Source organism: Macaca thibetana, chromosome 18 (genome assembly GCF_024542745.1).
Source record: "Macaca thibetana thibetana isolate TM-01 chromosome 18, ASM2454274v1, whole genome shotgun sequence".
NCBI classification, from domain to species: domain Eukaryota; kingdom Metazoa; phylum Chordata; class Mammalia; order Primates; family Cercopithecidae; genus Macaca; species Macaca thibetana.
Window position 1 is genome coordinate 58,768,403 of NC_065595.1, and position 27,674 is coordinate 58,796,076.

The 27,674-nt window shown below is 35.3% G+C and overlaps 1 protein-coding gene and 1 long non-coding RNA gene across 7 annotated transcripts in view; one reads left to right on the forward strand and one right to left on the reverse strand.

Moving 5' to 3' along the window:
* The window catches only part of MIB1 (MIB E3 ubiquitin protein ligase 1), a 133,589-nt gene that overhangs the window by 25,330 nt on the left and 80,585 nt on the right, over positions 1–27,674 (reverse strand). For all 3 annotated transcript variants that reach the window (XM_050767618.1, XM_050767617.1, XM_050767620.1), the window contains 4 exons: positions 27,055–27,206; positions 6,340–6,472; positions 2,208–2,294; positions 1,183–1,344 (listed from right to left, as the gene is read on the reverse strand). In XM_050767618.1, coding sequence (XP_050623575.1) covers positions 1,183–1,344; positions 2,208–2,294; positions 6,340–6,472; positions 27,055–27,206 — 534 coding nt within the window. The remainder of the gene's footprint in view (positions 1–1,182; positions 1,345–2,207; positions 2,295–6,339; positions 6,473–27,054; positions 27,207–27,674) is intronic.
* LOC126941281 (uncharacterized) lies at positions 15,385–26,250 on the forward strand. Of its 4 annotated transcripts, XR_007721231.1 has the most exons (4): positions 15,385–16,460; positions 17,631–17,852; positions 22,228–22,439; positions 23,426–26,250. It is a non-coding gene; the product is annotated as an uncharacterized LOC126941281 (long non-coding RNA). The 4 variants fall into 4 exon arrangements; XR_007721230.1 differs by having other exon boundaries at positions 22,228–26,250; XR_007721228.1 differs by lacking the exons at positions 22,228–22,439; positions 23,426–26,250 and having other exon boundaries at positions 15,481–15,885; positions 16,286–16,460; positions 17,631–21,562.

Here is a 27,674-nt window from a genome sequence, read left to right on the forward strand (position 1 = left end):
TCAGACAGAACACAAAAAAAAAACATAAATGATGAAAGAAAAACTTGATAAATTAGGCTTCTTCAAAATTAAAAAACTTGACTCTTCCAAATCACTATTAGAAGAATGAAAAGGGCTGGGCGTGGTGGCTCACGCCTGTAATCCCAGCACTTCAGGAGGCAGAGGCGGGCGGATCACGAGGTCAGGAGATCGAGACCATCCTGGCTAACAAGGCAAAACCCTGTCTCTACTAAAAAGAATACAAAAAATTAGCCGGGCATGGTGGCGGGCGCCTGTTAGTCCCAGCTACTCAGGAGGCAGAGGCATGAGAATCACCTGAACCCAGAAGGCGGAGGTTGCAGTGAACCGAGATCATGCCACTGCACTCCAGCCTGAGCGACACAGCGAGACTCCGTCTCAAAAAATAAAAAATAAAAAAAGAATGAAAAGACAAATCTCCTACCAACTGGGAGAAAATATGTGCATTCACATATAAAGAATTTGTATTCCGATTACATAAAGAACTCTCAAAACTCAGTAATAAGAAAACAACAAACACAACAAAATAATGAACAAAAGATTTGAGCAGACACTTTGTAAAATACATGTGGTGATAGGCAAATGAAAAGATGCTCAATACCAATAGTCATTAGGGAAATGCAAATTAAACCACAGTAAGATACCACCACATATCTACTTATGAATGGTTGATGTCAAAAAGAACTGAACAGCCAGACGTGGTGGCTCAGGCCTGTAATCCCAGCACTTTGGGAGGCCAAGACAGGTGGATCACCTGAGGTCAGGAGTTCAAGACCAGCCTGACCAACATGGTGAAACCCCGTCTCTACTAAAGATACAAAAATTAGCTGGACATGGTGGCAGGCGCCTGTAATCCCAGCTACTTGAGAGGCTGAGGCAAGAGAATCACTTAAACCCGGGAGGTTGCAGTGAGCAGAGATGAAGCCATTGCACTCCAGCCTGGGCAACACAGTGAGAGTCCATAACAACAACAACAGAACTGAACAACTTTTGGTAAAAATGTGGAGCAATAAGTTAGTACTGACTAAGTTCATAAACTAAGTTTCTAAGTACGTAGGTCTGATAAAATATTTTATCCAATACAGATTAGATTACCAGTAAATATAAGATCTTGCATAAAAAGGTTCTTCCACTGGTACTGAATGAAAGATGATCTTTACTCACTGTGTTTTTGGATGGCTCCCAGGCAGCATCCACCTTCCCCACATCTTGCATATCTTGGAGCTGACGTAGCTGAGACAAAGTGTGATGCCTTAGAGCTTCATGCAAAGGAGTATCCCCATCCTTATCCTGAATATCCAGCTTGGCACCTGCACGGACCAAAAGCTAAGAGAGAAAGATGTCTCATATTGGTAACGTGTCCACATACATAAGAAACTTCAACATATCTAAAGTAATGGTGAGAGCACCCTGGACCTGCTGAAGAAGTTACCACTAAAGCTAATCATTTTTATGCTTTTGCCTTCTATTCTTCTCCAACCCTGTGGCTCCTTACAAAGACTGATGTGTTCTGGTTATTTAAATATATTGAATTAGAGAAAATAAAAATATATGAGAATCGATATGTTACTTAATTCATCTACTCTAAGATGATGATAATGGGGGGATATTTAGGACTTTATTTCTCTTTTTAACTTTAGATATATGACTTGAGATATGTCAAGCACTTCCACCAGGACCAAATCATAATGTTCAAAATTCTTTTATTATGTAAACAAACAAGCAACTGTTATTATTGATTCCATTTCTTTTGGTAAATTTTCTCCAAATGTATGGTCATGAGGAAAGCCATGGAGGATAGCAAGAGGAATTTCAAATAACAATAAATGTGAACAGTGTTTGCTAAAGTACAACCCCTTAAATAAAAATGCATAGTTGACATTTCAATAGATTACTTTAGCAGTAAATATAAGTTTATTAAAACTTTGTTTATGGTGCTTTACCAATTTCCCTAATCCTTTCTAGGATACTTACTGAAGAGCTTTAGAAAAGTACCATCTATATATAGAAACCAATCTCAAGCATATAGTCTTACGTGTCTTGGCAAATCACATTGTATTCAGATTTACTTACATCTAACTATGCCATTTTGAGACATGTAACACTGTATCATTTCAATTTTCAGGAAGTTCTAAGAATCTGTATGGTTAAAATGTAATTGTAAGCTAAAATGTATGTCAATACTTTACCCTAACAATTTGGGTATGCTGTCGTTCAACAGCAAGGTGTAGGGCAGTTTGTTGGTTCACATTCTGGATATCCAGGTTTGCGTTACCCTAAACGAGAAGAACAAATTTTAAATGGTTAAAGTAAAGTAAACATGAAAACAGTAAAGAACATGAAAACTAACTCCTCATAAGGAATAAATAACACCGAACACTGCTGGCTACTTTCTCCTTCCGCTGCTGTAAGGTTATTCTCATATGGTAACAGTTGCTGTTAAAGTAGAAAAATGGATGGGGCAACTAACTTTCCAAAGTAAAACAGTAAGTTTTAAAAATCATCTTTATTATGCTAATTCCATCTAAGAACAGTTAAAAAGGACAAAGCACAGTACAGTTCAAAGACAGATCTCTTTCAATCTCCACTATAAAGCAATGGAAATAATTAACTCCTTAGAACTGTAAATATTCCCTGAAAAGTTACATTAATGAGTCTGCACACTGGATTTAGATTTACTTTAATGACCTAATAATTTCACTTCCCCTTGCTGCATATTTGAGCTCTTCCTCAATCTGTGAAAAGAAATTTTGCTTTAGGTGAGAAGGCAATGCTTAATTCGTACATAAAAGTATGCATTAAAGTAAGCAGAAAGTCCTACCCCAGATCCTAGGGCAGCCAAAGAATCATATGAGAAAAGCTGAACCCTGATGAAGAAAAAGACTGAGGCACAAAATAAGTGCACCTCGGAGTCTGGGGACCTAGGTCAAACCTCCATCATCTATTCCCTCAGCTCCAAAATGGTGACAGTTAAAACCTATTTCACAGGGTTAATGTGAAGATTAAGAAAAATAACATATAAAAATGGCTAGCAAATGTCTAGCATAATTTTAAATTTTTAAAAAATGAGAGCAACAAAAGAGCTGAAGATTCAAAAGATAAACTTTGATCATTTCGTTTAGGTCTTAGAACCACGCATGCCCTCTGGTTCCAACTCTGATACTGGGGAGGAGTATATGGAGCTGAAACTTTGGTAATGTTATATTATATTCTTCAAGATGGGAATTTCTCATTTGTTTTTACTATGTTTCTTTGATGTGTGGTCAGAGGGCACCTGATCTCAGCTTCTTTTCTTCTTTTTTGAGAGTCTCACTGTGTCACCCAGGCTGTAGTGCAGTGGCACACAGCTCACTGCAGCCTCAAACTCCTGAGCTTAAGGAATACTCCCGCCTTAGCCTCCCGAGTGTCAGCTTAATTTTTTATCATGTCTATTTCTCATATAAATGTGAACAATGGGGATTTTCTTTAAGTTTCCTGAGCTTTTCCAGCATTGACATTTCACTAAATAGTATTCATTGCGTGGGTGCACCACAATTTGCACAATTTGTTTATCCAGGCACTAGCTTAATTAACATTTGGCTTCGCTTCCAGTATGGGGCTAATAATAACTGCTGCAAACATTCAGTACAAGTATTTGCTTAGAAAGGTGTCCAATGTTCTCTTGAGTACATACCTAGTAGTGGGATAGCTAAGTCACATGGTAAATTTATGTCAAACTTTGTAAGAAACCACCAATTTGTTTTTCAAAGTGCCTGCTTTAAAAAAACACCAGCACTGTATACGAATTCTAATTGTTCCACATCCTAACCAATACTTGGTTTTATTGGTCTTTTAATTTTAGTCATTCTAGTGGGCAACTGGTAGTATCTGGTTGTGGTTATTTCTATTTTGTTAATCACTAATGACACTTTCACTTGCCTATTTGCTAACTGTACATCTCCTTTAGTAAAGTGGATGTTTAAATCTTTTGACCATTTTTATATTTGTCCTTTTATTTATTTTTATTTTTTGGAGATGGTGTCTCACTCCCTCTTCACCCAGGCTGGAATGCAGTGGCATGAAGCCTCAACCTCCCAGGCTCAAGTGATACTTCCATCTCAGCCTCCCAAGTACCTGGGACACAGGCACATGCCACCACACCCAGCTAATTAAAATATATATATACACACGTGTGTGTGTGTGTGTGTGTGTGTGTAGTAGAGATGAGTTCTCACAATGTTGCCCAGGCTGGTCTCGAACTCTTACACTCAAGCAATTCTCCTGCCTCAGCCTCCTAAAGTGCTGGGATTACAGGCATGAGTCACCAGGCCTGGCTGGTTTTATGGTTTAAGTTTTTATGTTCAGGTCTATGACCCATTTAATTTTTGGATAAGTTATGAAGTAAAGTCAAGGTTTTTTGTTTGGGTTTTTTTGTTTTTGGTATATGGATATCTACTTGGTTTAGCCCTATTTTTGGGAAACAATCCTTTCCCATATTACTTTGGCACTTCTATAAAAAAAAGGAATTGACTATATATGTATGGTTCTTTTTTTCTTAAGTAATTTGAGTTGCTGTTTATACATATGTGTGGTTCTACTTCTGCATTTTTTATTCTTTTGGTTTGTATGATTGCTATATAGAAAATACTAAGTAATCCACAGAGAAGATACTAGAATAAGTTTAAGCAAGGTCACAGGATATATGGAAAACATACAAAAATTGTATTTGTATCTACTAGCAATATACAATTGGAAATTGAAATGTAAAAACAATTCTGTTGAGTGACTCATTGATTGACTGGGCCTCGCTCTGCTGCCCAGGCCAGAATGCAGTGGTGTTACCACAGTTCACTGTAACCTCCAACTGCTGGGCTCAAGCAATCCTGCTTCAGCCTCCTGAGTAGCTGGCATTACAGGGGCGTGCTACCACATCCAGCTAAAATACAATTTATAATAGCATCCGCAAAAGCTTACTGAAGAACAAATCTAATATATGCAAGAGCAATCAAACTCCCAAAAGACTTTTTAATAGAAACTAATAAGCTGATTCTAAAATTTATATGGACAAGGCATGGTGGCACTTTGGGAGGCTAAGGCAAGATGATCACTTGAGACCAGGAGTTTGAGACCAGCTTCGGCAACATAGAACTTGTCTCTACAGAAAAAATAAATAAATAAAAGCCAGGCATGGTGGCGCATGCCTACAGTCCCAGATACTTGGGAGGCAGGAGGATTGCTTGAGCCTGGGAGGTTAAGGCTGCAGTGAGCCGTGATTGTGCCACTGTACTCCAGCTTGGGTGACAGAGTGAGATCCAGTCTCAAAAGCAAACAAAAAATTACATGCAAATGCAAAAGATCTAGAACATTAGAGGAATCCTGAGAAAGAAGAAGAAAGAGGATTTAATCTATCTGATTTCAAGACTTACTACAAGGCAACAATAACCAAGACATCAAGATAGTGTTACAAGTTCACTTAGATTTTTGAATAAAAAGGAATTATCATAATTAACAGAGAGTAGTAATTTTAATAGTAAAGATTTAAAGTAGTGGGGGGGTAGCTTAACTTTTGATATATTTCTTTAAATTTCTGTAGTTTTTGGAATGTATACTTTATAATTTGGTATTTAATTACATATATTATTTGCTAAATTTTTCTGTTTCATCTTCTTAACTAGACTATAAATTCCTTGAAGTCAGGAACCACAGATAATTCTTTGGTAATTTCAGTGCATCTATATGGCATATGCTTTACTGAAGCATATGAAAAATTTGCTGAAATTACTAAAATATCCTAAAACCACAAAATAGGCTCCCTGCAAAATCCAATCTCATAAAAATATAGTGTCATCCTATTCTGAGATGAATGAAATGACTAAGGTGAGTCTGTAATGCTATCAAGTCATAAATTCCAGGGGTCAGCAGTAGTTATGAAATAAATCCCCTAATCTTAGCTACAAACTGCAGTCTGCTGACAACTGGCCACACTGTTTAATTATCAACACAGATGGTCTTGGTGCTGTGGTTGATGATACTTCCATAACAGTGGCAGCCATTCTGGGAAATCTCTGTTAGTTGATGCCCATTTTGTAGCACCCATCCAGGAAGACTGTGCACAGGAAATCCTGGGAATTAAGGGACTCACTCTCACACACACATTACCATCCTGCATTTAAGAAGTATTGGGCAGAAGACAGAATATGCATTATATCTGAATTTTCATCATCATGAGGTTTTACTGGAACCTACTAACAGGCAATTTATAAAGCAATAAATAAATGAATGGCAATGGTCCCAAATTGTTTTAAAAAAGAGAGAGAGAGAATTATTTAACTCTTTTCTTACCTGATGTACCAACAGTTCCGCCACTTCTACATGATTATTAAGGGCAGCCAGATGTAAGGCAGTATAACCATCATCTTTCTTCTCATCCACAATCCATGGTCTTGGTAATTTAGATAGTAAAACACGCATTGCACTGAAAGTTAAATTCACATTATTTCTATATTTGCATAATTTGATATATTTTCTTTAGAAAATACACTCAAAAGAAACTTTTGCAATCAAATGAAGATACTCCTCTTTAAAGAAAATCATGCTCTTAGAGACAAATAGAAATTCCACTTTTCTAAATCTCAAATGTGCAGCTTTAATTTAATTTTTTTTTTTTTTAAAGAGATGAGGTCTTGCTATGTTGCCCAGGCTGGCCTTGACAGAGACTACAGGTGCATGCCGCCATGCCCAGCTAGCTTTTTGGTATTTTGAGAGGTAGACACACTATTACTATCTGGGAAATAGAATCAAAACAGAACGGAAGTGCTACAAAGAGGAAACACAAGAGGGAAAAACCAAAGAGAAAAGAAATATACCCTAATGAGGGCACCACTTTGGCTTTGTGGAACCTCTCAGGTTCAGTATCAATAGTATTTATTAATGAAACAGTTAATGAAGAACAGCCAGATAACAATTTTTAGAAGTAGGAAAAACTTTGATAATTAAAACACTATATATGCTGAACTATCTTAGCTGACAGATTATTGTGTAGCTGGTTATCATGAATTGCAGTTAAAATTTGACATCATTTAGAAGTGGTAAACCAAGTTTGGAGCAAAACACACAAAATGACCATTATAATTTAATATTTAAAATTTAAAAATCAGTAAAAAAATATTTCCAAAGCAAAAAATAGAAAGTTATACAAAAGAGAATTAAAGATGTAAACTCCAGGCACCGAAGAGCAGAACTAAGTTCAAGAAGTCTGAGAATGAACAAAAAAAAAAAAAAAAAAAAGTCTGAGAATGGGTTGTGGAGGATTGAAGAACCTCTAAAATTACACTTAATCACTTGGAAACTTTTATTACACTTTTTTTTTTTTTTGAGATGGAGTCACGCTCTGTCGCCCAGGCTGAAGTGCAGTGGCACCATCTCGGCTCACTGCAAGCTCTGCCTCCGGGTTCATGCCATTCTCCTGCCTCAGCCTCCCGAGTAGCTGGGACTACAGGCGCCCACAACCACACCCAGCTAATTTTTTGTATTTTTAGTAGAGACGGGGTTTCACCTTGTTAGCCAGGATGGTCTCGATCTCCTGACCTCATGATTCACCCGCCTTGGCCTCCCAAAGTGCTGGTATTGCAGGCGTGAGCCACTGCGCCCGGCCTTTTATTAGACTTTTTAAACAGGTTTATGAACCCAAAGTATACTGAGAATCACAGCTTACAGAGCCCCTTCCATGGCTGTAACTGAGTTATAATCACTGTTTGGGGATAACAGACTTCTTTGGAAAGCTATGGGCTCTCCTCCAGAGAAATGCATGTCAAAATCTTTACCTATTAATACAATTTTGGGTGAGTCTACAAACCACTAAATCCCATTCATGGGCTTCATGTAAGACTAAGGTTTTCTGCTTTTGTTTTCAGTCACTAGTAAGGATTTTACTCCTCCTCATTCCATAAATTAAAATAAAATACTAGATATTATACAGACTTTGAGATTCTCAATGGGAAAAAGTATTGGTAACACATTATACTACTGATGTTTGGATAGTCATGATGTGAATGCCATACATTATCTCTTACCCTACACATTTGAGCACATAAGAAACAGAACTTACAGGGGTAAACAGTTCTGGAAAATTTTAAAGATACAAGTATTAAATCATGTGAAAAGTGAAAAAACATTTTATTAAAATCAAAATGTAAAAATAATAATGTAAATACTTGTCATTGACTTAAACAAAAATTGTGATATAATCATGTTGAGAGGAATGGTAGTAACAGAGGGTATTACTTTTAAATCTTCATTTTCCATAACATGAAATCACTAGATGCCTATAATTGATAAATTAAGAAATTACAGGATAAATTACAAGTTGTTGGTGCAGACAAAAAACGGGTAAGGAGGGATGAAGCAGAAGATATTTATCTTTCATTATAAGTTTTGTAGTAACATTTGACTTAACTATGTACATATATTAGCTTGATTAAAAACTTTTTTTTGTTTTTTTCTGAGACAAAGTTTCTCTTTGTTGCCCAGGCTAGAGTGCAGTTAGTGGCACAATCAGAGTTCACTGCAGTTTCAACCTCCCAGGCTCAAGTGATCCTCCTGCCTCAGCCTCCCGAGTAGTTGGGAGTATGGGTACATACCACCATACCCAGCTAATTTTTGTGTATTTTTTGTAGAGATGGGATTTCACCATGTAACAGCCCAGGCTGGTCTTGAACTCCTGAGCTTAAGCCATCCACCCGCCTTAGCCTCCCAAAGTGCTAGGATTACAAGCATGACCCACCATGCCCACTCTAAAAACGTTTTTGAAATCAAAACACTAAGATAATATTTGGGCTTATTGCCTTGAAGTATTTTTAATATGCACCTGTATTCCTTTTAACCTTTTAGATATACCACTGTTACAGAAAGTATTAAATTATAGTGTGGTTCACAGTAACTTCATGTTTTTTTTAAAGTCTTTGAGTGAATAGATATTTCTGAGAAGCTGGTTAACAGAATCATGTTTCCCATTGTCTTCCATTCTAGTTTCAGAAGTACATTCTCATATTATTAGGTTGGTGCAAAAGTAATTGCAGTTTTTGCCATTAAAAGTTAATACAATGCCAACATCTCAAAGAAAGGAAACGGGTAGGAGAGCAATTCCTCCTCTGGGCACAAGCTGCTGGTGGAGATGAAGCCATCATGTACTTGTTCTTCTGGTCTTGCATGTCATAAGCAAACAAGCTAGGGGAAGTTGAAGTCCCTCAAAAGGGCCATGGCTCAGAAAGTTATTAAGACACTTACACAGAAACAGATATGTATTCTTGAAAGCCTGCTGGTTCTTTGCTGTCTCCTTACTTTGTGTCTTTTTGGGTTTTTCTCTCAGTAGGATATATATATATAACTGAACCGTTAGAACAAGGGAAAGACAGTAATTCCAGGATATCACTTAAGTGACAAAAATTGTCCTACTCTCTTCCAGATCACCTTCTACAAAGTACTCAAATCCTAACATTAAAATGAAAAGGTAATGCATTTAATAAAATGTTTTTTCGCTTTTCACATGATTTAATACTTGTATCTTTAAAATTTTCCAGAACTGTTTACCCCTGTAAGTTCTGTTTCTTACGTGCTCAAATGTGTAGGGTAAGAGACAATGTATGGCATTCACATCATGACTATCCACACATCAGGGAGGTAGTTTTCATCTCAGAACAAATCTACTCTGTTAATTAATCCCACTTACATAAATGTTGCAAATTACAATATTAAATAATCAGAATTAAAATACCATCTTTATTCCCCTTAAAATACTGAGAAATACACCATAAAAATAAAAATTGAAAAAAATGTGGCATTATTTAATAGAAATGCCTCATTTTAAACTGATTAAATGAACTGTTAAAACACTAGCAAGGTATTTTAAATAGAAATGGTGATTTGAGATCTCCCATAGAAATAATGTTCTATTGGCAAATGAATACATCAGATAAGTTAATTGAGTAAATAAAACATACAGATAACAACTAGAGAAAAAGATTTGTAGAAAAGGAAATCCAGAAGTCCAATTAAGCTAAAAATTAAATCACCAGGATGGAATCACAATAAAAAAAGATAACAACTATGTGTCTTTATCTGGAAAATAATAACTGGTTTTAAAAGAGAGAGAGAGAGAAAACAGTTTGTGTGAAGACTGGAAAAATAAGGAGAAAAAGGATTTGTCTATGTATCTTCAAAATTATCCACAAAGAAAGTCTCCTGACAGGCAACCGTGGTATTCTTTTTTGCCCTGCAGTAAAATACTACATCATCACATGGAAAATTATCACAGGTTAATGACACTGTTAAGATCATCCAACCAATTGTCCTGCTCGCCAATTAATTTCCAATTTTAATTTAGCTTTTCAGACTAGATCTGTTTTCTCCCCTAGCAGAGAAAAAAAAAAAAAAATCTACTGATTAGCTATTTTTGAGAACTGTACTTAGCAATAATATTTCTTTCTGTAAATAGTAATTTGACATTCTGACTTACATATCAATCTCTTACAAGCTTAAATAATGTTAGTCAGTCATCCCAAGTCCAATTACTTCTGGATCCATAAAGTTAATGCCCAAACCTGGACCCTGTGAAGCCCTCACTAAGCATTCTCACCTATAACATCTCTAGCTCATATCTCTTAACTACAACAAATGGTCATGATTCATATCTAATACCAAAAGTGCTACAGAAATCTCTTACAAAATACCTATAAGGGTCAGGTGTGGTGGCTCATACCTATAACCTGTAACATGAAACTTTGGGAGGCCAAGGCAGGTGGCATTTTGGGAGGCCGAGGCAGGTGGATCACTTGAGACCAGGAGTTCAAGACCAGCCTGGCCAACATGGTGAAACTCGTCTCCACAAAAAATCCAAAAATTAACCAGGCATGGTGGTGTATGCCTGTAATCCCAGCTACTTGGGAGGCTGAGGCAGGAGAATCACTTGAACCCTGGGAGGTGGAAATTGGCAGTGAGCCAAGATCACACCACTGCACTCCAGCCTGGGGTACAAAGCAAGACTTTGACTCAAAAAAAAAAAAAACAAAACTATAAGGCTGTTGTAAAAATTAAATGAGTTAATATATGTAAAAATGTTTCAGTATATGGTCTCAAATTCTTCAATATAATAGTATTATGACAACTTTTAAGATTATAGACATATACTCAAACATAGTACAAATTTCTCTTTGCCCCCTCCTCTTTCCCAATACTCCTCTCACATACATACATATATGTATGAGATGGAGTCTTGCTCTGTCGCCCAGCCTGGAGTCCAGCGGCTCGATCTTGGCTCACTGCAACCTCCGCCTCCCGGGTTCAAGCAATTCTCTGCCTCAGGCTCCCAAGTAGCTGGGCTTACAGGCGCACACCACCACGCCTGGCTAATTTTTTTTTTTTTTTTTTTTTTTGTATTTTTAGTAGAGACGGGGTTTCACCATCTTGGCCAGGCCGGTCTTGAACTCCTGACCTCATGATCCACCCACCTCGGCCTCCCAAAGTGCTCGGATTACAGGCATGAGCCACCGCACCCAGCCTCCTCCTATATTCTTGATCTTGATAACCCTTCTTACCATTTAATCAGTCATTCTCCTCAGAAACCAGGGAATCATTCTAGACTCTTTCCCCTCTTCTTATGTCCACATTCAATTTGTCCTGCCATTTCTCCTTTTTAAAACTAAACTGTTCTTCCCAGTGGCCCCCAGTCTCCCTTCCACTGTATTCTCTATACCACCCCACACAAATCTGACCATTTCACAATTTTCACATATTCTTTTTAAAAAAATCTTTTAAAAATAAGACTAGTCTTGATTTTAAAAAAAATTATAAAATATACTTCCCTGCCTTTAATATACTTTTAAAAGAACATGAGACTAAACGTAATATTTTCGTGAAATCAATTACAGCAAAATCGACTTGATTTTTACTAAGCCGTGGAGAAACACTGCAGATAGCCCCAAATCAAAACTAATGCAAGGGTCAACTAGCCAGGAGAGGGTGAATTAATTTTTGGTTTTGTTTTTAAATAATCTATTTTAGAGCAATGTTAGATTTATAGAACACTGCAAAGCTAGTACAGAGTTTCCATATACTCCTCATCCTTGTTATTAACATTTTACATAGTATGGTACCTTTGTTACAATAAGCCAATGATGAAGCACTGTTATTAACCAAAGCCCACACTTGAGATTTCCTTAGTTTTATTCAATGTTCTTTCTCTGCTCCAGAATACCACATTACATTTAGTTGTCTTTTCTCCTTAGCTCCCTTAGGTTGTGACAGTTTCCCAGACTTTCCTTGTTTTTGATGAGTCTGACAGTTTTGAAGAGTACTAATGGGATATCTGTAGAATATTCCCAAGTTGGAATTCATCTGATGCTTTTCTCATGATTACACTGTGCTATTGGTTCTTAGTAAGAAGGCCACAGAGATAAAGTGCCATTTAATCACATCACACCAAGGATACATACTATCAGCGTGCCATGTGACTCCAGAAGTTAACCTTGATCACCTGGCTGAAGTAGTGTTTTTCATGTTTTTCCAGTGTAAACATTTCCATATCTCTAAACTATGCTCTTAGGAAGGAAGTGACTACATACAGCCCACATTTAAGGAGCGGGAAGTTATACTTCACCTCCTTGAGGGTGAAGTAGCTACGTAAGTTATTTGAACCAAGACCTATAGCCCGCTCATCTTAATCAAAAATTGCCAACCCCCTCAAAAAATAATAATAATAATACAGGACCACAAGAAAAGAGGTCATCTTTGGGCCCAGCCTGCAAGATATGCTAAGGGAAAGTTAAGCAAAACAGCTTCTGGTCCCCTCACTCTCATGTCAACAGCAGTAGTTCAGAGCAGCCTGTCCCCTCTCTTTCCATGGGACAGGCAATCTTAGGAACACATACTATAATCACAAGGACAGTTGCAGGCTGTTTCCTGCAGCACTTTAGTTAATTAAGAGGAGACTGTTAAGCTGCAAGAACTGAGGTCTGTAGAGTTACTGGGATAAAGGTGTTACCAGCTTGAGAATTCAGTAATTTTGTTAAGCCAATAGACTGTCTCACCTGTGAAGTATAGTATATGAGATTTGGAGATATTTTTCCTAATGCTCAATTTGGTTGTTTTCCAAGAGGTTAAGGACATGGATGTTTTAAAGATAAGATCTTACTACCAGTTAAGCAGGCATTTGTGAATAGTGCCAAAGAAGCATTAAGTTCCGGAACAACTAATAGCAGTGCCTAGCATAATCCCTGGCACATGATAGTACTCAAACGTTTGCTGAATGATGAACAAATGAGTTCTAAGAAGTAGAGGGGACAAGCAGCTGTCTACACTGGTATGTAGTATTCAAGTGGCACTGGGTCAATTTTTACGGCCTGCCATGCTTTGCAATCTTTCTTCAGAGGCAGGCAACATTTTCCCAAACCCTACTAGCTAAACTGTGGAGGACTTATATATTAGCATTACTTAACGCAAAACAACATTAGAATAGTACTGTAGTACATATTAGGTGTTCAATAAATGCTTGCTAAATTAATGAACAACCTCTCAAATAGGTAAAGTAGATTAGTCCAGAATTCAAAAAGGAATTTATTAAGAAAACTGATCAACTGCCAGTAGTTCTTCTGGGCATGCTAAAAGCAGGTTACTATACAACTGAGCACGTTTTGATCAAAAAGGTATACTTCGTATACCTAGTATAGGGAACTCAAAGTTTTGTTGAATGGAAGAAATGAATAAACAACAAAATAATCAATCATCTTTCTGAATATACTGAGGCAAAGATATTAGCAATATATATTTGGTGCATGGTTGAGTTCCCAAGAGGAATAATTTCCTAACTCATTTCATTATCACAAATCAGAGGAGCAGTGTGGCATAGTGGTGAAGAGCTCCCAGTCTGAAACCAAATTATCTGAGTTCAAATTCTGGCTCTAGCCACAACGGCTAGTGACTTCAGCAGATGACTTAACTTCTGTGCCTCAGTTCCCTCATCTGTAAAATGTGAGAAGAATCACAAATCCTATTTTATAGGGCCATTACAAAAATTAAATGAGTTAATATTTATAAAGGGCTTAGAAAGAGAATCTGGCACGTAACACATTATATAAGTGTTTGCTTAAAAAATAAGTACTTTCACTGCCACAAAATCGTTACCAAAATGGGGTACTTGAGAAAACTGAAAATTAACCTACTTTATACTCTGAGACAAGTCATCTTCTCATAATATGAGCAAAATTACTTCATTATCTAGGAAAGTTGTTTAAAATTGCCCAATATCTAAAGTAGTAGTCCTTATGTCACTGTAAATAGACATTCAAAATAATTAAACTGCTATGATATTAAATGCTAAAGACAAAAAGAATGTGAAGGACAAACTTCTGTAGGTGTGTAAGCTCAGAAAACTCATAATAGTTCTTATTGTTTCTTAAGAGGACATATTTGTATTACAAACAAAGTATAGTTGGTTTCTCTTGTGCATTCTTATGTGAGATCTTAAACTATATCTCCACAGATTTACTAGATTTCATGTTTTAATATTTTTTCTCTGATTAAAAAATTTTCAATATCAAAATCTATTGTGACTATGCTATTAAAATTCAAAACAAAAGTATTTTTACCTCTGAGTCACATACTATGTAACAGAGTTATAGACAGGTTAATAATGACTATCTCAATCTGTGTAAAGTATGCAATGATCATACCTAAAAGTTACTTCAGAAAATTAGAGAAACATGACAATGTAGAAGGGACAGAAAAAACACTACACATTTGAATATAAAGTAGAATTCATAATAAAATGCACTTGAATACTTGTATAATTTCTCAAAAGCATACTGGACCCTGTTTTTACCAAAGCATTATTACAAAAAATTAACTGAAATTGACAGTGAATTGTTTTAAGTAGCACTTCCAAGATATCATTTACATACTATTTTCTTCTCCTTTAATGGTGTCTCTCCATCACCAATATACAGGTCCTACCTACCATTTCTATACATTTTCCATTCAAATACTATTCAATAAATTTTAAAAGCATGTATATGGCAACAACTAGCTCTAAAGATAACCCTACAAAATCCTTTCAGGCCGTTAGCTATGTAATATATCACCATCCATAACTTTTTATCAATCAAAAAATCAGGTTATAAAATATATTTTGGCAGCAGAGGGACTTCACTTGTTCCATAACTGTCTAAAGATTGTCTTGCTACTAGCCAGGGTAATTTTTTTCCTCTTTCCTTTTTTCTCTGCAGTGCTTCTAAGTATAGTGACAGTGCATCAGGCTTTCCTAGTCTCAGCGCAAGCTCAGTGAAAATCTGGGAAATGTAAGTGGAAACATGAGAGACCGCTTTATTTGGCAGTGCTTACCCCCAAAAAAAAAAAATGGGGGGCAGGACAAATGGCAAAGCAGTGTTTGGACCGCAGGATGAACAATCAATAGGCAGAAAGCAAGATTGAGGCTTCCTCAGCTTTTGGATCGACAATCGACAGCTGAGAGGCTATTTTTTGCTATGGTTGACTAAATATGGTCAGGGAAGAGAGAGGCACAAGAGAGCCTGTTTGCCTGGGAGTGCATGTTTCAAATGCTTAGCTGCCTATAAAGCTGTAGCAGTTTAGCCTGTGGTCACTGAGGAAGAATATAAGTTAGCCTTGTAGTGACCATGTGGAAGTCCTGACCTCGCTTGCAGACTTGACCTCTGGATGTGACAAGGTAGCTTCACTACAGATCTACTATTTAATCCTGGAAACTAAAAACCAAAAAAAAAAAAAAAAAAAAAAAAAAAAATCTAAAAGCAAGACAGATGCAGACTATTTCCTAAGAAGTCAGAAGAACCCAATGTATTCTGGAGGGCAAAGAAAAACAGGGTGAATGTTTACAGTTATTTGGGGGGAATAAGGTGTGTTTTGGGTTCTGGTTTTGTTTTTTTGTTTTTTTTTTTTGTCTTTTTTAGACTATAAAATTAACTTCTGCCAACTTTTTCCCCTCTTCTGAAGCATTTCATCTGACAAGCTAGGTTCATTTTCTTGGCCTTTGTAGCAACCTTTTTGATTGCTTAACTTTCCATACATAACTGTGCAAGAGTGTTATATGACATTCCAAATCAGATGGCCAACAATAATTCAATTTTATTGTAGAGTTTTTTTTGTTGGTGGGTTTTTTTTGTTTTTGTTTTTTTGTTTTTTTTGGTAAAGGGAAGAGGGGAGGAGAGGGAAAAGTAAGCTTGTTTTTTGTTTGCTCGTTTGTTTTTCAAATTTATCTTAAAAGGTGAGGTTCTGTGCTCACTGATACATCCCCTTCCTTCACCGGGCTCATGAAAAGAAATGCTGAATCAGCGAATAGAGTGAACGAACAATCAAGATGAGATGGCTGCTGCTGATGTGATTCTCTAGGTCATTACCTTTCTTCCTGCTGCAAATGCTGCATGACACTAAGCTTACAGGTAACAGAGCACCAGAGGCCTGTACTTTTAAGGATGCTTATGACTTTCTGCATGCTTACCTATTATTGACTCGATATATGTTCTCATTGTTAAATTAAATTCTATCTAACCATAGCCTAATTTCACAATTCAAGTTGAGAGCTAACGCAGTGTAAAAAGGAATATTGTTCAAATACCATGGCAGTAACTTTTGATCTTAAAAATGTACAAATACATTACTGTCATTTACATTATTAAAGATTTAGTCGTTATTGTTTCAGATTAAGTGATGATTTTGCATCTCTAATAAGCCATATCCTGCTTCCAAAGTATACTTATTTTCTAAAACTATTAGCTTCTATTTCAACGTTTAGTCAACCAAAAAACTTGGCAGATCATAAAATACTTTTGAATGCTTACTATTAATTGGCCACAAAAATAAATCAGAACGTGCATGGTGTAATTCTAATGCTGCATTGCTGAAACTGCTGTAGTGCTGGGCTATCTACTGCCACATTCTGATTTGCTCTCTATAAGCTGCACTAGCTTTTTGTCACAAGCTGCAGAAATTCTACTATCCCTGCCCTTTTTTTTTCTCCTTTGCCAAATCTGAAAATTTCTTGAGGTTTTAAATTAACCTTCTAATACCATAATAACTGAAGGCTACTTACCAACTATAATTTCTTTTCATGCTAAATCATCAAGGTAAATAAAACCCAGGTGCTCATAGACTAAAACCTTTCAGTTCTTTGAAGTGATACTTTGTAAAAGTTGATGATTCTGACAGTTATCCTTTATACTAAAAAGATTAAAGAATCAAAACAACTTAAACTCATCAAAATTAGATATTTCTACATCTATTTGAATTTGTATTCAATGCATAATTGTATTTAACCCAAAGAGAAGCACCAAAGTGCAAAATTCAGGTAAGGAACTAATAAAAAAAGAATGACAAATTTTCAAATGATCATGAGTCCTTATCTGTGACCTTATAAAACACTAACAAAAATTCATAATCTTTTAATTTAAAAGTTCAATTCATCCACACTCATCCTGGTTTTTCTCCTTGTTGTTTCACCTTCCAGAGTCAATATCAGAAAGAGTTACTGGTTAATTTGTTAGGTTTTGAGTAAGATATCTAGTTTGTGTTAAAAAAAAAATTCAATTTAATTAATTACTATCTACCTGTAGGATCTAGAAGCAGACTACAAAAAAAGAAGAAATTCACCCTGAAGACTGAAGAAACACTAGGCTGATCTTAAGTTTCTGAAATACACTCTGTAACACTACACTGATTCTATGAATCTCTTGCAAAAAGAATCAAACCAGGACAAAGTTCAACAGATAACTGGTCAAATGTTTAGGAATGTCTATGTCCACCAAGAATATGGAACCGTTAATGCCATGCTTCAGGTAAACTTGTTACAAAATTTAGTCTTCGATAAATTAGTCTCTGCAAATGATTTACCATTGCTCTACATCAGTAAGCTGAATGTTTCACTAACAAATAAGAAAATAAAATATTTCATGTTTTTACAGCTAACAACTTAATACCTACTCAGAGTACATACTTCTTTATGTACCCATATGAACATACAATGCTATGGAATGTAAAGAAGTATGTATTTTTGGTAGGCAATAGACCACCAAAAGAGAATTAAACTGAGCTAAAGGAAGCTCTTGCTTCTTTCTACGTGAATGACCTTCATATGGTAAATTAACCTACTCATGAATAGATGACCTTTGGCAATACTAACACCAAAAAAAAAAAGGTTATCTACTACTTATAGATAGAAACTATCCCTAAGGTTTTTATTTCATGAAGGAAAAGAAGATCCAGTGAAGTAGATTTCAATTATCATGAAACTCCTTTTAAATCATCTAAGTTTAAAACATACATCTTACATTTTTAAATTAAGTACTCTCATTATTAAAATTTGACTGCAAAAGGGAAAATAGTATTACTAGCACAAAAGAATGAGGAATATACATGACCTATTTTCTGTCTCCACAATTCAATCTTAACTTAAGTATATCTCATTAGTAGGGCTCACTGATTTGTATAGAAAAATAAGATACTAAGAGCTGGTTTCATTCACATGATAAGCTATTTCTTCTCATTTTGATAAATGTATAATCTATTAATATTAGAGGAATTTCTGACCAAAAGTTTTGTTGTTTTAAAAAGGCTTTCTTTTCTGACAGCTACAAATATAGTGGCCCTTGTCCTTCCTTCTCAAGTTTATCAGGGTCTTAATCCAATCTCTACTTCAAATGTGAAGTTAAAACTTAAAATTAATTAAAATGTAAGATTTAAGCATGAAAAATGACAAAATTCTGGCCCACAGCTGTAAGTCAGCAGGGCATATTGGTAATAGACTACCAAATATTTAAAATAAATTAATTTACTATCTGTATTATCTTTGAATTTGCTTTCAAGAGGGCATGTAAAATGAAAGCACTATAGTCAAGAACCAATTTATACAGATCGAATAACTGTTTTTGTTGGTACTATGCAATTACAATTCAACTTCTCTAAACATGATCAATCCATTGTTTAGAAATATCGAAATACTTTTATTTCATGCAGTTTGTAGATTTTTTTTTTTAAATTCCAAATGCTCTTAGCAAAATTTATAAGCAGTACCTGTTTTACGCTACTAATGACAAAGTCAGAAAAAAAGAAAGAGTAGTATTCACATATTCTAACCATTTCTTACCAAAAGTATTATTTCAACTGAAATATTTATACATGTATAAAAAGCATATTTTAAATTTTTTGTATCAGAAATTAAATGGAAATGACTAAGTTTAACTACAGTTCATTTTCTCTCTGTTTAATAAGACAACTAGTTAATACAAAGATGATTTTCACTTTATCAGCAGATTACAATGAAAATGACTATTACACATGGCATCATATATGTTACTGCATGTTTATTGGAAATTATAAAAGGCACATAATTTTAAAATTCTGTATTTTCAAAGAAATTAGTTCAAAGCTTAGCCCTTTTGATCATCCACAAAACAGAATGGCAATGATTCATGTCTATTTGGTAAGTTTACCTGTACAGGTCCTAAATACCTAGAACTCAAAGTAGAGGCTCTTCTATAAAAATACTCAAAGAGTATTACTCATGTTTTATAATAAACAATTATATTAGTCATTCTATAGGTATACAAGTTGTTTAATAATCCTCAAACATCCCAGCAACTAAGAATCTCTTTGCTATAATATTAAAACTATATAAATAATCCTTAGAAAATAAAATGACAGGTTATTCATTTTTAAAAGTAAAATTATATACTGATTCTGGTGCTTCCAAGTTTAACTTATCTAAGAGTATTTTCAATCACTCTAAAATGTCACATCTATCACTTAGATCAGCTGTTCATTTTTAACTGAGTACATATTAAACTCTGGGCATCTGCTGACACTGGTATAACTCAAACATTTCAACTGTCTCCCTGACAGGGATAACAGATGCTGACATTATCAAATGCTGTACTATTTTTTTCCCATGGCCTCTCCTTGCCCCGATATGGCCAGTATATGAAACTGAACTGCCATCCAAAAGCACACTTGAGCAACTGGATCTGCTAAACAGCTTCCATATAACTAGTAAAAATAGAAGCCAGTGTTATTGCTATCTTCAGCACTGAAGTTCAGGCAGTTTAACACCTGTTTCACTTCTACTAGAATAAATGATGAAAAAGAATTATAGTTACATTAATTTCACCAGCAGTATGATACTTACCAACCAACAGACGCAGAATATACTTAGTACAAGAATCATTTGCATATTGCCAGAATTAGTGCTGACCTCCCAGTTTAGTTTAAAACAGTAACTGTAAAGAATATTTCTCTACTCCATATTTCTCTGAGAGCACTTAACTTTATAGGCAAATTATAATTTATCAAACTTTTATGCAAGAAGACACCCTGCCCAGGATATTGAAATCAACAGTAAAACCACATTATAACAAAATTTTACTCTGATTTTTCAAGTATTATTCACACGACAGATTTTAATACTTGTATTCATGGATTGTAACTAATCACCATGTATTACTAAGTCGATAATGAGAAGTAACTAGGCAATCTGTACCCAAAATGACAGAGAACTTAGTCAAGGAAACAGACCTTTAAGAGGGTTAAATTACTAACCTATGATTAGTAACACTACGTACGCAAAAACAAAGAAAAACTGGCATGTACGGTAGTTCCTTTCGACACAAGTCCAAGCAATACACTGAATACACATGTGATCTATTTATAACTCAAAGGGCAGAGGTACTTTCTTAAGGCCATTGATATTCCTACACCCATCAACAATTTGTATTAGCTCTCAACTATAATGCTAAAAGCAGCAGTGGCAGTAAAAGGGGGTGACTAACAGAACTCTTCCCCAACCTTTTAGCTTACCTACTTAAGTAATCTGGTTTACTGCCTAAAGATAAATGGAAAACATTACTCTAAAATACACCAAGGTCTATTTGTTCCTTTAAATACTATTGGTTTTGAAACAGCTTATAGTCTACATGTAAGAATTAAGCAAAGACTTTGGCTGTGGACAAGATTAGAAAAAGAAGCAAAGATGTTGAAAACAAAGATGTACATTGATTATTCCTTAATGCAGTAATGTGTTAAAAAGAAAAGACTTTTAAACCATTAAGCGCAGGAAAACAGTAGGAAAGTGACTTCAAAATGGAAAATTTGACATTCGGTGACTGAAGCATTGGTATGATAATTTCTAACACTTGTAGAAGGTCCATGACTGTAATTTTACGAACTGTTTTGGATTCCATACTAGCAGTACTACAATGCTTTGCTAGAGCTGGTAAAATGGAACCAAATCGCCTCTTCAATGGATTTGGTCCCCTTCAACCAGCTGTAGCTATGCATTGATTACCACGGGACTACGTTTTCATTTGTGAATATCAATTACTTGTCAACTAATTTCAACTTATTTACATTATTCAGACTGTGATTATAATCAAATAACTTGTTACTGTTAACTCTACCTGGAAAAGCTAGAATGGTTAAAGATGTTTATTAAAAGCTTATGAAAAATGTATGGATGACTTAAGGATTTCAAATAAAAATTTTACTTACTATCGTCTCTTGGTATTAAATTTCTTATCCTTCAGAAAAGAAAAGAACTGGCAATAAAATGTAGGTTATGCTTTATAATAACAATCAAAAAAGAACTTCCTTCAAAGGAAGAAAGTATCTGGAAAGGTCACCTATAACCCACCTGAAAACACAATGGGATTGTACAGTGTGGTTTACATGGATGTATGCATATTTAAATTAAAGAAACATTATATAACACTCTAGAAATGTTCAGTCACTATCTTCCACAGTATTGGCCTTTAATTTTACCACTATTTACCTGAATGTTAGCAGGTAAGGTGAAAAAGATGATACTGTAGGATATCTTGAGGAAAGGCTTAAAACAGTATCTAGTTCTTCTGACCCTGAATCAAAGTTTTTTAGTCCTCAAAAAAGAAAGAAAATGCTAAGCATCACTACTTTTACTCATGAAATATTTCACCTCTTCATATTTGTTTTCACAGCTGTAAAATGAAGAACTCTGCTAGTAATAAATACTATGACTCTCCTCACTGTCTTCTTTGTCCCTTATAAAAAATATACACACAATATTCTCCTTCAGTGGGGATAAACTGAAGGAAAGAAAAAAAATGACAATTATTCAAACATCCATATAGTTTTCTTAATGATTGCAATAAGACGATAGATAATTTAATATTATTTAATTAACAGAGACAAACATTTCAGCAATTAATGAAGATTACTGAAGACAAGAATAGTTTAAAAACCCAGATGTTCACACATTCTCAACTCCAGACCACTCCTCCATTTCAAAATGAATATCATTCTCTAAAAGACTGTGGGCAAAAGGAGACATATCTAAATACATATCTTATCACTTCATTCAAGATCCTCTTCCTCCTATTAATTACATCTCAGTCACAGTAAGTACATTTGTGTATTACAAGGCATATGGTGTTTGACAGTAGATGCATGAGCATACATTAGAGAAAACACACTCTAAGTATCCTATTACTGAATAGACTCAGCTATATTTTGTAGATAGCACTCAGCATGTTCACAGTTGTAAGGAAAGCATTAAACACCAAAATACAGTACAGCATATCAAATCTTCAAATAGTCAACAGAGTCGTGTTTACAGACCATATTTCAGAATTTAAAAAGTAAAAAAAGCATCACAACATTCTAGAGGGAAAACTATGAGTTGCTCATATATTCAGTAAGATTTTTTGTGGGAATTAGTAAGTAAATAAGAAACGCCTGTGAAATTATCTTAGTACCAACCTAAAAACAACATATATCACATCAGGTGATTCACTCATATTTTACTTTTCTTTTCACATTCAATTTCTATTCAAGAAAAATTTGTAAATACTATATAAACTTTATATTAATGTTATCTGTACTTCCAAAATACCTGATTATTTTTGCCAGCTCTGCAGAGAATACTGCTGACTAATTTATTTTCATGCCTGTGAGGGAGCTCTAAAAACTTAGCTAAAAATGCAGCATCTTTACAGAAAGTACCTAAGTAGCATGCTGATTATGCTACTCCAAAGAAATTCAGTTTTCACTTTTATCAGCAGAAATAATTTCTGCTCTTACTTTAAATCAGAAACTTTACCTGTATACTAAGAGATGATAAAAATGGCTAAACTCTAGATGAAAACATGCCTATAAATATTAACTATCAGAATAGACGAACAGCATTGTTCTTAGTTAAGATTTCTTAAAAAAACAAAACTACTATATTAAAACATGGTGTAATTTCTACTTAAAATGCTCCAAACTTTATAAAGCACAGCCAAAGTACTCAGGGTCTTATAGCGAAAATTTATATTCTCTTTCACAATTCTAAAAAACAATAAATGGCTTTATAACTCTTTTCCTCTTAATGTGTTTATTTCAGTTACTATCAAACTATGAGGAAACATCAAGATCAGCTTTGAAATCTAGACTCTATATTGATCTGCAGCTTTGAAATAGAGACTTCAAAGGACAATCTTCAAAAATACAGGGCATCTAGACACTTCATCAGGTTCTGGAAATAACAATGTGCTTTATCTGGTTTTCTTTTTTTTTTTTTTAAGAGACAGGGTCTTGCTATGTTGCTCAGGCTGTGCTACAGCACAGTGGCACGATCATACCTCACTGCAGTCTCAAACTCCTGGGCTTGAGCGATATTCTCGCCTCAGCCTCCCAAGTAGCTGAGACTAAAAGTCTGTGATGCCACACGCAGCTGATTCTCTTTTTTTTTGGATACAGAGTCTTGCTCTGGAACCCAGACTGGAGTGCAGTGGCGCAATCTCAGCTCACTGCAACCTCTGCCTCCTGGGTTCAAGTGATTCTCACATCTCAGCCTCCCGAGTAGCTGGAACTACAGGTGCACGCCACCATACCCAGCTAATTTTTGTTTTTTTAATAGAGCTAGTGTTTCACAATGTTGGCCAGGCTGGTCTCAAACTCCTAGCCTCAAGTGATCTGCCTCCCAAAGTGCTGGGATTATAGGCATGAGCCACCGCACCCAACCTAATTTTTTAATTTTTTAGAGTCAGGGTCTTGCTACATTGCCCAGGTTGATCTCAAGCTCCTGGCATCAAGCAATCCTCCTGCCTCAGCCTCCTAAGTCGCTGGGATTACAGACGTAAATCACCACACCCAGTTGGTTTTCTATAGTATGAAGGCCAAAAAGATTGGTTGTTATTTTTAATTCCAAGTACACTAAAAATGGTTCCTTCTGTCTTCTGACATCACTCGTCAGTATAAGAGGAAAAACAACCTTAAGAAAAAGAAATTTGATATGAAAAAAAGAACTCAAAACATCTCAATTTGCAACTACAACTGGTAATAAAAGTTGTGTCATCTTCTGATACTCTTCAGTGTCCAATTAAAATCACACTCTATCTGGCAATCTATAGTCACAACTACCTAAAAATGTCTTAAGGAAGTAGGAATAAAGAAGTCATGTAGCTTTACCTGAAGCACTACTTTGCTGAAGAATAAAAGCATTTTTTGTAAATGTCACCTGACACCAAATATCTGGTTGGAAGAGTTGCTGTTTTAAATTTTCAGGGGCACCCTCAAGATTTATGCAAGAATTGGAAAAAAAAAAAAAAGTAAATTTTCTCTTTCTTGTATAGGCTTAGCATTATTGAATATACTATGCCTACTCTCGATAAAAATGAAACCACTCAAAATATTTAAAAGATACTTGTTTCCTAAACACTTCAATTCTCAGTTTATCCTAAACTTCATGATTTCATATTCCCTCAATAAATCCTAAATTCCCTCAAAAAAATCTTTTTGACCATTCTAATCTGAAGTAATTGCTGTTTGAATTCCTAACACAGTTTCTCTACAGAATTCATTCCGTAACTGATCATATAACGTCTTGTGATATTCAACAGTGTCCTCACTGTCAAAGTAAGGCTAACATTTACTGAGTGCCTTGTATAGCCAGAGCCTATGTAGGATGAACAGATGAATATGAATGCCCACAATTTTAAAAGAAAGACAGAAATGCACACAGTAATAAACAGCACTAAGCTGAGTACAGTAAGTACAATAAATAAGAACACAGAACAAGGAAGTACAGAGCAAACAAAATAATTCCAATGATGACACAGGAGGTAGCTCTGGAAGAAAGATGGTTAAGATAAAGAGGTGGGATGGGGCACCCCAATCAAAGAAAATGCTCCAAAAAATAGAAGAAGAAAGCAGACAGCGTATTTTAGGAAAGGAGAATAGGTGAAGGGCAAGGCGGGCTGAGGCATTGGATTAGCAGGAGATAAAGTTAGACAGACTCAGGACACACAGAATATGGGTCTGAATGCCAAGCCAAAGTAGGTAAATTGTATTCTATGTTAATAAACAAAAACACTGAAGTTGGGAAACAGGGGAAGAGAGCCATTTAGACCTATGCTTTCAGAATGGATAATTTGTAAATGTATAAAATTTAAATCAAGAATAAGACTGAAACCAAAGAAAAATATTAGAAGAATAGTATAATAGTCTAGGTAAATGTGGTGAGTACTTAATTGGGTCAGCAACAGTGGGAACAGAATGGAATGGATGGGAAGGACTGGTAGAATGAATAAAATTTTAAAACTAGTTGGAAGTTGATAATTGGTGAGAGAGCAAAGATAACTCTAAGCAATGAGGTAGCAAGAGGAATGAGGTACTGATACATTCACTGCCCATGTGTTTTGGTTTTGCTTCACAAACAGACCATAATACAGAAAAAGGTGATGTAAAGTGGTTTAACAGTTATGATTCTAAAGTCACCTAGACCTTGCTCAAGTTACAGCTGCTTCAGTAATCAGCTATGTGTTCTTGAATAATTAAATTCATCTCTATAAGCCTCATATTCTTCACATGTAAAATGAGGATATTAACACCTGCCTCAAAAAGCTGTTGAAAGGATTAAGTGAGATGATGCATGTGAAGCACTTTGCAGAGGCTGGCATGTGGTAAGTGCTATCATAATCTTCTGTTTGAAGGGCAGGGAAAATATGCTACTACTGTCTCCTTCACAATGCCAAAATCTGAAGTGTTCAAATGTTTGCAATTTGGAAAAAAAGTCAAGATGTGATCTAAAATATGATCATTCATTTCAGCCTACAATATATACCCACTGTTACAGTTACCAATAAGCAGTAGCAATAAAATCTTTTTGTTTTCTGTGGTCACCCTCTAGTGGTGATCCTAAGAAGCTTAAAATTCGCCAAAAAAAAAAAAAAAAGGAAGCATGATATAAAAATACAATAAGGAACCAAAGAATAAATGTTCAGAATAGATAAAATTATCAAAATAAAAATCAAAGTGAACATTTTTCTTAGTCCAGATATACAGGTTTGACTCAAACATAAACAGAAGACATCTAATGCAGAATTTCCTAAAATGCTTAGGGTAAAGTTGCTCCAAAAAGTGAGTTAATGGAAATCTCTAAATTAAGCCAAGCTAAGCATTTTCCCATTCTGTGGGACACTGCAGATCCTTTATAAAGAATGTGATTCTCCAAAAGCAGTCTTTCTCAAATGTCAACCAGCAAATACTTTTTTCAGTAGAATACTATTGCTGTAACAATGGATGAGGGGATAGCTACACTAGAAGTTTATATAACTAATTACATTATTAACAAGGAATTAGGTAACTTAATATTTATTTAGTCTTAAGTTTTAAAAAATAATTATCATGCAAATGGTAACATGAAATCAGAGGACACCCAGATAATCATTTTGAAGAAATATAAATCTCAAAATAAAATGCATTTTAATTAAATCTTTAGAAAGAAACCAGCATTCCTGATATTTTATATCCACATTTAATATAAACTTAAATAATCATTTCATAATACTTGTATTAGATTAACAATCAAATAATCATCATATAAAACTAAAGGCATAATTTTCACAAAACTTTAAAATGATTTAAAATACTAAATTAGCCAAAATTATTTCTTCATCAGTATCAGAAAAAGAGAATCAGCAGTAGGAAAATATTTTTGAATTGCACCTAAAATAGTAAGGGGTGACATACCTGGGATTTCCCCTTAGTGCAGCATGATGTAGAGCATTAAATCCATTATTGTTTGTGATGGTAACATCTGCTCCAGCTTCCAAAAGAACTGCTAGGATATCATCACGTTTCTTACTTATTGCATCATGAAGAGGGGTATCACCTTCAGAATCCTTTAAGTTTAAAGAAACTTCCATTAGTTCTTCAATTAATCATCCCATCTAATAGTAATACTTTTACCAAATGCTAAGCAAACAGAAACAGAGACCACCTCCAACAAATACCAATAAAAGAGCATTTTTTGTGGTAACTATAAAAATATAGGCAAAGGCCAGGCATGCTGGCTCATGTCCGTAACCCTAGCACTTTGGGAGGCTGAGGCGGGAAGATCACCTAAGGCCAGGAGTTCAACATCAACCTGGGCAACATATAGAGACTCTGTCCCTATAAAAAATTTTAAAAATTAGAGCCGGGCACAGTGGTATGCACCAATAGTCCTAGCTACTCAGGAGGCTGAGGCAGAAGAATGGCTTGACCCCAGGAGTTCAAGGCTCCAGTGAGCTGTGATCACGCCACGGTACTCCAGCCAGGGTGACAGAGCGAGACTCTATCTCCAAAAATATAAAAAACAAACATACAGG